This window comes from Herpailurus yagouaroundi, unplaced genomic scaffold, assembly GCF_014898765.1.
Source record: "Herpailurus yagouaroundi ecotype Mexico unplaced genomic scaffold, PumYag 183, whole genome shotgun sequence".
Taxonomy (NCBI): domain Eukaryota; kingdom Metazoa; phylum Chordata; class Mammalia; order Carnivora; family Felidae; genus Herpailurus; species Herpailurus yagouaroundi.
The window spans coordinates 281,160-296,442 of record NW_024412414.1 but is presented as its reverse complement, the minus strand read 5'-3'; the positions used below and the strand labels follow the sequence as shown (position 1 = coordinate 296,442).

The 15,283-nt window shown below is 47.7% G+C and overlaps 1 protein-coding gene across 4 annotated transcripts in view; it reads left to right on the top strand.

The window, feature by feature from the left end:
• The first annotated feature begins 14,967 nt into the window (after positions 1–14,967).
• NUP210 (nucleoporin 210) overlaps positions 14,968–15,283 on the top strand; it is a 109,177-nt gene continuing 108,861 nt past the window's right edge. For 2 of the 4 annotated variants that reach the window (XM_040491860.1, XM_040491861.1), the window contains exon 1: positions 14,968–15,189. In XM_040491860.1, the coding sequence (XP_040347794.1) occupies positions 15,017–15,189 (173 nt within the window). In that variant the 5' untranslated portion in view covers positions 14,968–15,016. The remainder of the gene's footprint in view (positions 15,190–15,283) is intronic. The other 2 variants (XM_040491859.1, XM_040491858.1) reach the window with 2 other exon arrangements.

Genomic DNA, 15,283 nt, shown 5'->3' with positions numbered 1-15,283 from the left:
CGATGGTGGTGATGGTCATCCAAAACTGTGAATGTACTTAGTGCTACTGAACTGTGCCCTTAAAAGTGGTGAAGAAGGTAGTTTTCGTGTTATGTTTATTTTACCACAATTAAAAATAAAATTAAAAGGCCATCTACACAATCTCAAGAACACTTGGATATTAAACAATCCACTTTTAGGTAAGTGATGAATAAAAAAGCCACAAGGGAATTTGAAAGTATTTTGAACTGAATGATAGTGAAAACACAGGGTTTTGAATTTGTGAGAAGCCAAGAGGCTTAGAGGAGATTCAAAACCCTTACGATGGTTAATTTTCATGTGTCGGCCAGATTGGGCCACGGGGGCGCACAGACATTTGGTCAAAGGGTATTCTACGTGTGTCTGTGAGCGTGTTTGTGGGTAAAGTTAATATGTGGAAAAGAAAAGGTGGGGGGGGCGCCTTGGCTGGCTCAGTCAGTAGAGTGTCTGACTCTTGATCCCACCAGTGGTGAGTTCAAGCCCCATGCTGGGCATGGAACCTACTTCAAAAACAAACAAACAAAAAACATCTGACTGGGTAGCCTGAGTAAAGCTGATTGTCCTCCCCAGTGGGGGATCCAATCAGTTGAAAACCTGAAGAGAATAAAAAGCTGAATAAGAGGGAACTTCAGTTGCCAGACTATTTCAGCTGAGACATCCGGTCTCCCGTCTTCAGACTGGAACTCACACCTGAGAGCTCTTCTGGTCCCAGGCCTTCAGACTCTGACCAGAACACCATTGGCTCTCTTGGGTCTCTAGCTTGCTGATCACAGATCTTGGGATTTGCAAGCCTCCGTAATCGTAATCTTGTGAGTCATTCCTTACAACGAATCTCTTTAGACAAGCATACACACATATACTCATAACCTATTGGTTCTGTTTCTCTGGAGAGCCCCGCTAATACAGCTCCAAACAGTTATATCAGAAAAGAATAAACTTTGGGGTGCCTGACTGGCTCACTCAGAAGAGCATGTGACTCTTGATCTTAGGGTCATGAGTTCAAGCCCCACATTGGATGTAAAGATTATGTAAATGAATAAAACAAACAAAAAAAAAAGAATAAACTCTTTTTTTAAAGGAATACTTTTCTCTGTTTTTTTTAAATGTTTATTTATTTTTGATAGAGAGACAGAGCACAAGTGGGGGAGGGGCAGAGAGGGGGGAGACACAGAATCTGAAACACACTCCAGACTCTGAGCTGTCAGCACAGAGCCTGATGTGGGGCTCGAGCTCACGAACCGTGAGATCATGACCTGAGCCGACGTTTAACTGACTGAGCCACCCAAGCACCCCAAGAATATATTTTTAATAAAGTACAGAACCAACTCGCTAAGGTCAGGCGGAAAGTTGAGATTACTTGGTCCGGCAGTCTGTATGTGGGAAGAGCCAGGTGAATGCAGACAGCCAGGTTCCAGGATCGAGGGCTTAACCCCCAGGCTGCATCTCGGCTTAGGGTCCTACGGTTGGCTTGTGTCAGGCTTGCAGGGGACGTCAGTCAGATGGAGGCCAGTGGTCAGGCTGACCCTAGGGGCGTGGTATTCCCAAGGGCAGAATGTGGACCGGTGGATGGAGAACAGCTCTAGCTGGCAAGGCAGATTTGGGATTGACATACAGCAGAACGCATGACAGGCGGGTGAGATGGCAGTGAGTCCTTTGTCCCTGGACGTGTTCAAGAGCAAAGTCAGACACTAACTTGTCACTATGCACAGGCAAACCCTATAATTAATGTTCAAACCAGGATTTAATGGACACTCCTCAGGAAGCTATCATGTTCTGCCTAATTTGTCTTGTTTTTTTCAAGGATTATTTTTTACGAGTTATAATTTTCTGGTTCTTGGTCTAAAGACTGAAGATACTTTATTTTTTTATTATTGAAAAAAATTTTTGATTTGTTTATTTACTTTGATAGAGATGGAGACAGCATGAGTGGGGGAGGGGCAGAGAGAAAGGGAGAGAGAGAATCCCACACAGGCTCTGCTGTCAGTGCAGAGCCCAATGCGGGGCTTGAACTGGTGAAACCGTGAGATCGTGACCTGAGCTGAAACCAAGAGTCAGGCGCTTAACCGACCGAGGCACCCAGGTGCCCCAGACCATGAGGATATTTTAAATGGAACATGGCCCATTTCCCTGTCTGAAAAGAAACGTTTAAACAAACAAAATGGTCTTGTCCTCAGGAGTATGGAGAAGGCATTCGGATTTCACCCCAGTCTCAGCCCCCAAATACATCGGGCCCAGGCTCTGGGTCAGGCTCTGGGATCACAGGCATGTCACTCTACCTCTCTAGGTCTCAGTGCGCTCATCTGTAAGATAGGTATAATCATAAAAGTGTGCATTTGCTGGGTCTCTTAAAGCACCTTCCCAATTGCTGTGTCCTGTGCTTTGATTTTCACCGAGGATAAAAAGATCACAGAGGAAAAGCAGCCTCTGAAAAGTAGAAAGCTGAGTGCACACAGAAGGTGTAATTTTCTCCTTCCTGGGAGGGAAAGAATCCTGAACTTTAGAGACGAGGCTTTACGGGATAACGTCTCTTCAGCATCCGAATGCAGCCCATTTTTGGCAAAAGACGCATTTAGTTCCGTGACAGGCAAACATCTCATCCCAGCTCAGGGATCAGAATTGGGCATTTGAGAACAACAAAATGTTTCATGGCAGCAACTGGACAGCCTTTTTACTTTTTTTTTTTTTTTTTTTTTTTTTTAATGACTAATCTCCTTGGGTCGGTGTGTCCCTGGGCTGACCCTAGCAAAATAAAACTGAGACTAATTAGTGTAGAGGAGATAATACAGATGGGACCAGTTCCTGTTTTCATGGACATCTCCAACCCAGAGAATAAAAACAAGAAAAGAGTTCTGATTTTTAAAAATCATGTCCTTGGAAATATCCTTGGCAGTGGCCTGAATGTCAGGAGAACTGGGTTTTAATTCTCGCTCTACCAACCGAGTGGTTATGTGACCCTTCAGAAGCTATTTTCCTTCCTTGGTTTCCAAATCCGTAGAGGGGATTGGTTTTACTTACCTGCTGTGACATACCCCCAGTTCCTGGCACTGTTTAGAGCTCCTTTTAAAACCCTTGTGATTTCCTACGTAATAATTGCACTAGGAACATCCTTTGTTCTAATATTTGGTCTTTGACTCTGGTTCTTGACACAGAACTCCTAAGTCCCTTGGCACTTCCCGAATGATAGGAGTGTGTTTTGTTCTAGTGAGGTGACTCTTGGTGATCTCTTGGCTAGCTTCAGCCTGGAGGCTGGTCCCCAGAAAGACCAAGCCATGATCAGAAGGTTAGAACTTTCTGTTCCCCCCACTCCCAATCTTCCAGGGAGGGAAGAGGAGCTGGAGATTGAATTAATGATCAATCACGCCTGCATGATGAAGCTTGAATAAACACCCCAAAGCGGAGTGTTCAGAGAACTTCCGGGTTGCTGAACACATCCATGTACCAGGAGAATGGCACACCACAATTCACGGGGACACTTGGGACTCTTCCTGATTTTGCCCCATGCACCTCTTCATCTGACCATCCGTCTGTAGCCTCTATACTAAACCAGTAAGTGTAAATAATTGTTTCCCTGCGTTCTGGAAGCCATTCTAACAAATTACCAAACCCAAGGAGGGGATCGTGGGAACCTCAGTTTAGACCTGATCAGTCAGAAGGGTAAGTGAGAAGCCGAACTCGTGACTGGTGTCTGAAGTAGGGGACGATTTCGTGAGACTGAGCCCTTAACCTGTGGGATCTGACACTACGTCCAGGTCGATAGCATCAGAAGTGAATTGAACTGTAGGACACCCAGCTGGTGTAGAATTGCCCGATGGGTGGAAAATGCACACATCTGGCACCAGAAGTGAAGTGAAGTGTGGTAGCAGTGTGAGAGTAATGCAGAAGCACAGGAGTGCTTTGTCTATACAGCTGCCGAGCTGTGAGGAGGGAATTACATTAGGAGAACAGTGCTAACCCTGTAAAGAGCTCACCACCCAGCAGAAAAGGTCCATGCTTCTTGCTTTAGAAGCGCCCTCTGGGACACCTTCCCCCTTCCCTACCCCTACTTGACATTGGGTTGGGAGGTGTCTGATGGGCCCCCAGAACAGCCTCTGTTTTCCACTGTCTAAGCTAGCGTGCACTCTGTTACTTTAAACTTTATTGTATTTTTGTTAACAACCATTAGACACGTCCTTGCAAAAACCCAAACTCTAGGAAAATACACAGGCGGAAACAAAAGCTCACCTACTATTCCGTGCCCCAAATGAAAGCCTTGGTGGTCAGTCTTCCCCACTAGACTGTTCAAAGTTCTGGTCCCCAGGTCTGATATAGGGCGGGAGTTGTGGGGGGGGGGGGGTTCCCCCTACACCACCAAGCGATGCTCCGATGCCAGACCAGCTGTCTTGGAATTCACCGCAATTCTGACGCTCTCTACCCGGGGATAGTGCCATCCCACAGGCTAAGGGCTCAGTCCCACCAGACTGGCTTCCATTTCAGATGCCAGTCGACAGTCCAGGTTGTCACCTGTGCTTCTGACCAGTTGGCTATAAATCAGAGGTTCCCACAATGCACTCCTTGAGTTTCTGTGAATTTGCTAGGAGCAGGAAGCCCATTTACTCACTTGATAGTCGATTTATTACAGAGGATATTAAACGATATTTATTACAAAGGATATTATTTATTACAAAGGAAAAAATCAGTGAAATGAAGAGATACCTGGGGTGAGGTCCCAGACGAAGGAACTTCTGTCCTCATGGACTTTGGGGCACATGGAAGCATTCTGGTCCCCAACTTGGAAGCTGCGAATCCCCTCCCTTTTTTTTTTTTTTTCTTAATGGAGGCTTCATTACATAGTTAATTGATTAAATCATTGACCGTTGGTGACTGATTCACCCTCCAGCCCTTCTTCCTTCCCTGGAGGTCAGGGTGCCGGACTGAAAGTTCCAGCCCTCAATTCCTGGTTGGTTCCCATGGCAACCAGCCCCCACCCTTAGGTGCTTCCCAGAAGTTACTTCATCACCTAAACCCACTTGTGGTGGAAAGGGGCTTGGGAACGACAAGACTCTCATTTTACTGCAAGGGCTCTGAAGCAACGTTGGCAACTGAGGACCAGAGACCAAATACTGTGACCCGAGTTGCTCTTATCGGTCAGGCAATTTCAAGAGTCTGGGCAGCTGTGGGCCCGGAACTATGGACACAGAGCAAGCATACATGAGAAATACATTTTGGTCATCTGAAAGATAAAATATGCATCTCCTGTAAGTTACACTATCTCACACGCTGTAAAAAACCCGAGACACCATTCAATCCTTCTCTGTATGCCCAGTTCACCCACTGGAGAAGTAATTATAAGGACACTCAACAAACATCTACAAGTGAATCAGCACTCCGTTGACTTCATTGTTTGTTTGTTTGTTTGTTTGTTTGTTTCTAAAGCATGCTGTCTGCATGAATAGATGTCTAAAGCTAATCTTTCATATAGTTACAAGAGCTTACAATCATTTTGTTGACATTGTGGCAAAAATTCAATGGAGGAAATTTTCAAAAGATCTTACTGGCTTTATTCAGTGATTCGGGGATTAGGCAACATCCCATCTAGCAGATAGAAAGGAGCTGTACAAAATGAAAGATTTTTACAGGACGAAGGGAGGGGGAAGAGGGAAATTCTACTAGGCAAAAAAGCAGGTTGGTTATTGCAAGGTTACTTTCCTACAGGGGAAAGAGGGTCAGAGAGCCTGTGCTGTCAGCACAGAGCCCGACGTGGGGCTCGAAGTAGTGCCAGTGCTGATCAGGCGATTCCTGATGGGATGAAAATGTAACTAACTTTTTCAGGGCCACACAGCCAAAGGTAGGTAGCAGAGTCGGGATCTGGCCAGCATGTGCAAAGGCCATCGGAGTGAGCATTATCCCGGATGCCTAGGTGGCTCAGTCAGTTAAGCATCCAACTGTTGATTCTGGCGCAGGTCACGATCTCACAGTTCCTGGGTTCGAGCCCTACATTGGGCTCTGCACTGACTGAGCGGCTGCTTGGGATTCTCTCTCCTTCTCTCTCTGTCCCTTCCCCACTTTGCACAGGCAGGTATGTGCTCTCCCTCCCTCTCTCTCTCTCAAAATAAATAGATAAATATTTTTTTAAAAAGTAATCAGTATCCAAATGTGGGCAGTAGGAGTGGTCTGCTCTAGGTGCAGGTAGTAAGAGGATGTATCGTCTACAGAGCATTTAAAGTCAGTAATAAAAATGGACTGAATGAAGGTCTCTGCTTTTTATTATCACCACACACAGGCCCTATTAAACAATGTCAGTGCATATTTATTATTTATCACAGTGATCAAGTCCACAAATCCTGGGAAACACAGCTGTGGGTCTGAGTTCTGAGGAATTGCAGTGGCTACTACTGAGGGTTTAAAAAAATCTTTGTGTGTGTGGCCAATACACATAACATAAAATGTATCATCTTCGCCACGTTATGTCTATCCACATTGTTCGGCAAATAATATCCAGACTTTCTCTTCTTGCAAAATGGAAACTCTGTCCCCATTACATAACTCTCTGCCCCCCTCCCCCAGCCCCTGGAAGCCACCAACTCTGCTCTCTGTCTCTGTGAGCCTGACTACTGTAGGGACCTCATGTACGTGAAGTCACACAGTATTTGGATTTTGTGACTGGCTTATGTCACTTACAGTGTTCATCCATGTTGTAGCGTGTTAGAATTTCCTTCCTTTTTATTTATTATTATTATTATTTAATTTTTTTAATGTTTATTTACTTTGGAGAGACAGAGAACACACACACACACACACACACACACACACACACACACACAGGAACACGCATGCCACGCACGCAAGCGGGGGAGGGGCAGAGAGAGATAGAGACACAGAATCTGAACAGGCTCCAGGCTCTGAGCTGGCAGCATGGAGCCTGATGTGGGGCTCGAACTCAGGAGCCACGAGATCATGACCTGAGCTGAAGGCAGATGCTTAACCTACTGAGCCACCCAGGTGCCCCTGAACTTCTTTCCTTTTTGAAACTTGGATAATATTCCACTGTATGTTTCTGCTATATTTTGCTTATCCATTCACCTGTTGCACACTGAGGACATTCATCTGTGGAACATTTAGGTTGCTTTTACCTTTTGGTTAAAAGTTATCGTGAATAGTGTTGCTATGAACACGAGTGTACAAATATCTATTTGAGTCCCTGCTTTCAGTTGTTGGGGTAAATACCCAAAAGTGGAATCGCTGGATTATCTGGTAGATCAATTTTTAACTTTTTGAGGAAACACCAGACTGTTTCCATATTGGCCGCACCATTTTACATTCCCTCTGGCCGTGCACAGGGTTCCAATTTCCCCACATCTTCATCAACACTTGTGGTTTTGTGTGTGCGCGCGCGTGTTATTTTTATAGTAGCTGATGGGTATGAAGTACTATCTCATTGTAGGTTTTCATTTGCATTTCCCCAGTGAATAGTGATGTTGAAAATCTTTTCACATGCATACTGGCAATTTACAGATCTTCTTTGGAGAAATGTCTAAGTCTCTTGCCCGTTTTTTAAATTGGGTCACTTGTTTCGTTTTTGTTGTTGAGTTATAGGAATTCTTTGTGTATTCTGGATGTTAACCCCTTGTGAGTATATGCTTTGCAAATATTTCATTCCATTGTGAAGGTTGCCTTTTCACTCTTTTGATCATAACTTTTGATGCATAGAAGTTTTAAAGTTTGATGTAGTCCACTTTGTTTTTACTTTTGGTGCCTGTGCACTATGGAATTTTGGTAACATATATGCTCTAAAATAACACATTTACAAAACTGACGTTTTAATAAAACACTAGGAGTTGGTTTTTTTTTTTTTTTTTTTTTTTTTTTTTTTTTTTTTTTTTCAGAAAATTCCTAGTTACACAGTTGGCTCCCCAGATACATGGATTTAGCTCATGTGTTTGTTCCCAGAGTAAATTTGTAACTTTTTGGGCATCGTTTGAATTTGCTTCAGGGACAGTGCTTGTCTGCAGCCCCTAAGACAATACACGTTCCTGTGTTTAAATGGTAACTTCAAAATAGACAATGATAGTACAGTGACTGTGAAGACAAAGAAAAAAACCCTTTTTTGTGATTCAGCTGTTCTAAGCCACTTAGAATTCTTATTTGGTTTAAATTTTATTTTAGTATTTTAAATGTTTATTTTTGAAAGAGAGAGAGAGAGAGAGAGAGAGAGAGAGAGCATAAGCAGGGGAGGGGCAAAGGGAGAGAGGGACAGAGGATCTGAAGCTCCCTCCACACTGACAGCAGAGAGCCCGATGTGGGGCTTGAACCCTTGAACCGTCAGATCAAAGTCAGATGCTTAATCAACTGAGCCACCCAGGCACCCCTGGTTTAAATCTTAAAATGTGAGATAGAGTGCCAACCACAAGGGTAATTTTTTTTTAATGTTTCCTTATTTGTTTTTGAGAGAGACAGAGAGTGCAAGCACAAGCGGGGGAGGGGCAGAGAGCGGAAGAGAGAGAATCCCAAGTAGGCTCCACACTGTCAGCACAGAGCCTGATGCAGGGCTTGATCTCAGGAGGTCATGACCTGAGCCGAAACCAAGAGTCAGACGCTTAAGCCACTGAGCCACCCAGGCGCCCTGCAAGGGGTGATATTTTTGGTAAGTGCAAGTCTAACCTCATACTTGAACTATTCTACTGAATCTCCATATTAGCCTGAAATGGAAATTTATTTTTTTCATTGTCTACTTTTTACTTATTATTTAATGGCCAGTATACTACTCTCACATTATTCATTATTGCAATAGGCCACTATGTAAATGTAAGTTTAAAAAACAACAACACACATCAGCGGCTATGATCTGTGTTGCCTGTTCAGGCACCTGAGTGGACTGGCCCGGCTGGCTGGGGTGGATTTGGGAAGCCAGGAGCAGGCTCTGTCCTCCTCCAGGTTTGGTGCCCTGGAGGATTCCCTTTCGTGTCCAGCCAGGGCTGCCTGAGGCAGGCTCGGCTGGCTGGGCTAACATACATGCGCCTGGGCTCCTGAGTGTGGAGCTGCAATCAGTCCAGGGCTCGGGGACCAGGGGCTCCAGCAGCCCAGGGGAAGCTGATGGGCTGAAAGAAACACCCACTGATCCTGATGGGGGACGAATGCGGCCTGTGTGAGAAGACCTTCCTGAATGAGAGTAAATGCACAAACAGATGTTGGATCTCACGAGCAGGCAGCTTGTCTGCACACAGATAAAGAACAGCAATTTCTGTAATAGCACGATTATTTCACACAAGACGATGTTTTGGAAATCATTTTGCAAAGGCTGAAGCCATGCCACTGCTCCCAGCCTCTTTTTAAAAATAATTATTATTAAAAAAAATTTTTTTTTGATATTCATTTATTTTTGAGACAGGGAGAGACAGAGCATGAATGGGGGAGGGTCAGAGAGAGGGAGACAGAGAATCTGAAGCAGGCTCCACGGGCTCCGAGCTGTCAGCACAGAGCCTGACATGGGGCTTGAACTCACGAACTGTGAGATCATGACCTGGGCCAAAGTTGGATGCTGAACCGACTGAGCTACCCAGGTGCCCCTAAAATTATTTTTTTAATATAAGAGGGTGACAGTCCTTTTTTTTTTCCTTTAAGTTATTTATTTATTTTGAGAGAGAGAGAGAAAGGGAGAGAAGTGTGGTGGAGGGGCAGAGAGCATCCCAAGCAGGCTCCGCACTGTCAGCGTGGAGCCCGATGCAGGGCTCTAACTCACAACGGGTGAGATCATGACCTGAGCTGAAATCAAAAGTCAGATGCTTAACCGACTGAGCCACCCAGGCGCCCATCTTTCTTAATTTTTAAGTGTCTAAAATGCTGAGTTTTCCTGCTCAGAGATGCCCGAAAGTTCATGTTGAGTCCCCCTTTCCTAAATTTCCAGGGACCCACAACCAAAATCTAGCTGCAGCCTCTTGCAACACGAAGCCACTGCTGCTGCAGACGTGCCCACAAGTGTGTCACAGGGCAGGCACACTCAGCACGAGGGTGCTCCAAAGTATACACTTCTACTCCAAAGACAGAGGGGAAACACAGAAATCACCAGGGGCAACATAAAGGGGGAGCCTATAAATTAAAAGCTCATTTCAACCAACTGCAATGTATCTGAATCTTACTTGGATCCTGATTCTTCAAAAAAAATTCTTCGAATGTTTTTATTTTTGAGAGAGACAGAGCATGAATGGGGGAGGGGCAGAGGGAGAGGGAGACAGAATCTGAAGCAGTCTCCAGGCTCCGAGCTGTCAGCATAAAGCCCGGTGCAGGGCTCGAACCCACAAGGGCCCGAACCCACAAAGTGCAGGATCATGACCTGGGCCGAAATCGGACGCTCAACCAACTGAGCCACCCAGGCGCCACAGATCCTGATTCTTTTTTTTTTTTTTTAATTTTTTTTTTTTAACGTTTTATTTGTTTTTGAGACAGAGAGAGACAGAGCATGAACAGGGGAGGGTCAGAGAGAGGGAGACACAGAATCTGAAACAGGCTCCAGGCTCTGAGCTGTCAGCACAGAGCCTGACGCGGGGCTCGAACTCACGGACCGCGAGATCGCGCCCTGAGACGAAGTCGGCCGCTTAACCGACTGAGCCACCCAGGTGCCCCAGATTCTGATTCTTAAAACACACACTGGGGGAAACATGTGACATTCATGACACAGTTGGAAATTTGAACTGACTGGATATAATCGAGGAATCATTGTTAGTTTTTTAGATGATAATAGTTTTGTGGTTATAGTGTACATATCAAAGGGTCCTTCTCTCTTAGAGATACACGTGTTAAAATACAGAGGAAATGACAGGACCTCCTGGATTTGTTTCAGAATGATATGGGGACATTCAGCCTGGGGTTGTCTGCAGAAGACATCGGACTGACCATGGACTGTTATCAATGGAGTTCAGTATACTACCCTGTCTACTATTGTGAATGTTTGAGATTCTCCATTGCAAAATTAAAAAAAAAAATTGTTGCGGAGTGATAGTGGATAGGCTCGAATAACAACATCCCACTAGGAAGAAAATTACTTGCCTTTTAAATGACCGCTCAACCCTCATCTGCTCAAGAGCAAGGCCCTTTCGTTGGGCCAGCCTGTGATCCTGTCTCGTGCTTGATCGGGGCCCCACCCGGGAGATGTAGGCCTTGGGCCCTAAGCCTTTGGCGGGGGAAACGGCGTCCGTTTGTAACTTAATGGCTTCCCTTTGCTTCGTTGTATTTATTTTTTGGCTACCTCTGTTTTGGCAACTATTTTGGTTTCCTATTTACGTAAGTGACAAAGTTTTCTTCTTAAATGTATGTAAACAATTTGATTTAAAGACAAGAACTAGCACAGCTGGTACTCAGATATTGTAGGACGCTTTTTAGGGCGGCAGGAAATGACAAGTACGGGAGGCACCAATGCAGTCACAGGAAACATACAACCGTCGTAACAAAATCCCGGGTCCCTTCCATCTGGGAGGTTCTCTGTGCCTGGGGCAAGATGGCCCGCTCAGGCCTACAGTCTCCCTGAATTTCAGACGAAGCACCTGACACACAGAAGGGAGGCCAACAGCAGGCAGCGGAGGCAGATCACACAGGGAAGGCTGGCTGCCAGAATGGACCCCAGCTGGGCATCAGACGCCATCCGCTACCAGGTTCGGAACCAACGAAAACGAGGGAGGGGGTGAGTGCAAGCACAGCGTAAGGCGGAAAATCTTAAAGGGGGAAACTATTTTTATCCACCGTTTTGTTTCCCATTGGTTGTTTTCTGCTGGGGACATTTCCTAGCTGCCTTAAGTGAACCAAACAGGCGGTCAGCAAGCCGTGTTTACCCAGATTATTTACTTGGGGCTCTTTGTATGTTTGTTTTCGTGTAATTAAACTTTCAATATCTTTATAATTAAAAAAAATTAATGTTTTTAGTTTACTTTTGAGAGAGTGAGAGACAGACAGAGCATAAGCGGGTGAGGGGCAGAGACAGAGGGAGACACAGAATGAGAAGCAGGCTCCAGGCTCTGAGCTGTCAGCACAGGGCCCGACCCAGGGCCTGAACTCATGAATGGTGAGATCATGACCTGAGCCAAAGTCGGATGCCTACCCGACTGAGTCACCTAGGCACCCCAAACTTTTTATAGTTTTTATTTTTTAAGATGATTTTATTCATTATTATTATTTTTAAGCTTAATTTTTAAAGTTTCTTTTGAGACAGAGAGGGAAAGCAGGGGAGGGGCAGAGAGGGAGGGAGACACAGAATCCCAAGCAGGCACGCCGCTGTCAGTACAGAACCCGACACGGGGCTCAAACCCACCCACCATGAGATCATGACCCCAGCTGAAACCAAGTGTCAGAAGCTCAATGAACCGGGCACCCAGGTGCCCCGAAGATCATTTTAGAGCCACCGGCAGTAGGAAATAATACAGAAGGATCCCACGCACCCTTACCCACCGATGGACTGCAACCAGAAAGCTGACACGGATGCAGTCACGATACAGAAACATTTTCATCACCGCGAGGATCTCCCCTGTTGTCCTTTTAGAGTCACATCACCCCCAGGCCCGCTTGGCCAGACCCTCAGCCTTGGCAGTCGCTCGTCAGCTCTCTGTTTCTAGAATCATGCCACTTCAAGATGTCGTATGGATGAAATCATACAGTATGAAACCTTTGGGGACTGGCTTTTTTCCACTTAGTGAAATTCCCTGGAGATTCACCTGAGATGTTGCATGTATCAATAGCTTGCTCCTTTACTACCAAGTGGTATTGCATGCCATGGGTGGGTCACAGTCTGTCTAACCGTCATCCCCGGAAGGACCCCTGTGCTGTTGCCAGCTTCGGGTTACTCTGAATAAAGCTGCTATGAACATCTTATGTACAGGTTTTTGTGTGCACATAAATTTTCTTTTTCTTCTGGGATAAATGCCCAAGAGTATACATGTTTGTTTTTAATGAATTAGTTGTCATATTTTCCAGTCAAGAGATTTCACCTAAAAAAATCCATGTTCCTGATTTCTCCTCCCTAGTCACAACATCTGGAAAGACAAGGCACAGCAACTCATGATCCTAATGGGTCAGAGCATTCCAGTGCCCTTATGCCCCGCCTAGTGCCTTTTATTTATTTACCTGCCTGCCAAGGCTCCTGGTTTACCTGAGTAAGTGGGCAGGATTGGAACACGATGGGTTTTGTATATACACATGTCTGCAATTTCTCTGCTCAAGCAGAAAACACTGGTTGCCTATGGGGAAGTGGCCGTGAGGGGGAATCACTGTTACTGCGAGCCCTTTGGGGCTTTTTTAGGTTAAGCCACCTGACTGTATGACCTCAAACATGAATAAAATGTGCAAACAAGAACACTAACATTTCCTCACAGATGCCCCTCTGGCACCGCTTTTCCCCTACAACTCTTCTGTTTCTTCAGAGAAGAGAATCCGGTGGAATTCCCCTTCCCAGAGCACCTGGTTCCACACAGGCAAAAAGCCCCTAGCTCTGGGATCTAGCTTCTCCAAATGCACATGTTCCCTGGTCTGGGGTCTTAAGGCTTTGACCCCCAAACACCCCTCATCATCACCCAAAAGCCCGATGACCCCTGGGCCTCTCTGAAGTCCAATTGGGTATCCATCTATACCCAGCCCTGGGGCCACCTCCTCCAAGAAGCCTTCCCAGCCTGACTGAAATTCAGCATCTCCTTCCTTGTCAGGCAGTGGCATAAATGCGTGCCTTTTTGGTTACAATTCAGTGCACACTTCCTGAAACTTTTACACAAGCTGGTCTGGTGCACCCTCACCCCACCCCTTTCCTGACCTCCCACTAGACTGCCCCCCCCACCCCTTGCAATAGATTGACATTTTGGAGGCACTGGTGCCGCGTTGTGTCTGCTGAACCCACTCCCTCATGCAAATCATGACAAAGACATCTATAAACCACAGAGCACAAGACGTAGACTGAATGTAAGATCCAAGATCTCTGCATGCAGATGAATTCAGTGATGCTGAACATTCTTCTCTCTCTTTTGGAGGGGAGAGGGGGTAGAGTGAGCTCCCGCAGTGCTGGTGCTCCAAATCTGCCCTTTGGGTAACCTCCCTGACTTCCAGAAGCCAGAAGACAAGGGCTTTGGGATCTGAGAGCCCTAGCGCTGCTTGCTGGGTGATCTTTGGGCCACTCAACCTGTTTCCTCCAGGAGAAGCGGGGATCATAATCTCTTTCCGGCCGGGCAGTGTGGAGGCTGAAGTGGGAGGAAGCACCCAGACAGCTCTCAGTGCTTCAGCAGGTCGCTGCCCCTTGTGGAACCCGGGTCCCTCTTCTGGAAAGCACAGACCGGGATGAAGTGCACCTCGGCACTCCGCTTCCCCAGATTTCCGGGGTGCCTGACCCTTTGCGTGTCGACGGTCAGCCTCCCCGACCGAGTTCACGGTTACGGCCTCGTTTGAGCCGCGTCCAGGCCCGGCTCAATTGCCAGAGGCGAACAGAGCTGTATGAGTGGCTGCGGGCAAGGCCGCAAGGCTCCACACTGGCGCCCAGTACAGCTGGAGAGTTTGAAACCTCGGGGTTTGAGCGCGGAGACCAGAAAACCGGGCAGCGGATCCCGCGTGGTAGAGGGGTGGCCCGCAGGCGCACGCGTTCAGGCTGACCCCACGTGGGCGCGCGCCCTAGCCTCTCATCCCCCGCCTTACGGTGGCTCGGGCACGGGCCCCAACCCCCACCGTGTCCCGGGGCGCGTGTCCCACATTACCCACCCTCTCCCCGCCCGCACTGCGCGGCCAAGGGCGCGCGCGCTCTAGATGCTCCCTCCGCCCCGCGTGGTCGGGGGCGCGCGGGCCGGGGCCGGGGGTGGGGTCGCCACGGGCTCGGCCCCTTCAGTTCCCGCGCTCGGGCCCCGCCGAGGCCCAGGAAGTGGCCCTAGGCCGCGGCCCTCGCCCCGCCTCCTCCCGCCCGCGCTTATCACCTGCTGGCCCGGCGCACGCGGGCGGGGAAGGAGGGCGACAGGGGGAGCGCGCGGGCGGCCAGGAGCCGGGTCGCCGGAGGTGAAGCGCGGCGAGGATGGCGGCGCGGGGCCTGGGGCTACCGCCGCTGCTGCTCGCGCTCTCGGTGCTGCTGGCGCTGGGCCCCACCGCCGCGGCGGCCAAGCTCAACATCCCCAAAGTGCTGCTGCCCTTCACGCGGGCCACGCGCGTGAACTTCACGCTGGAGGCCTCGGAGGGCTGCTACCGCTGGTGAGGCGCGCGGCCCACGGCCGGAGGAGGGAGGGCCCCGGGGCCGGGCGCCTCACCAGCGGTAGCAGCCCTCCGAGGCCTCCAGCGTGAAGTT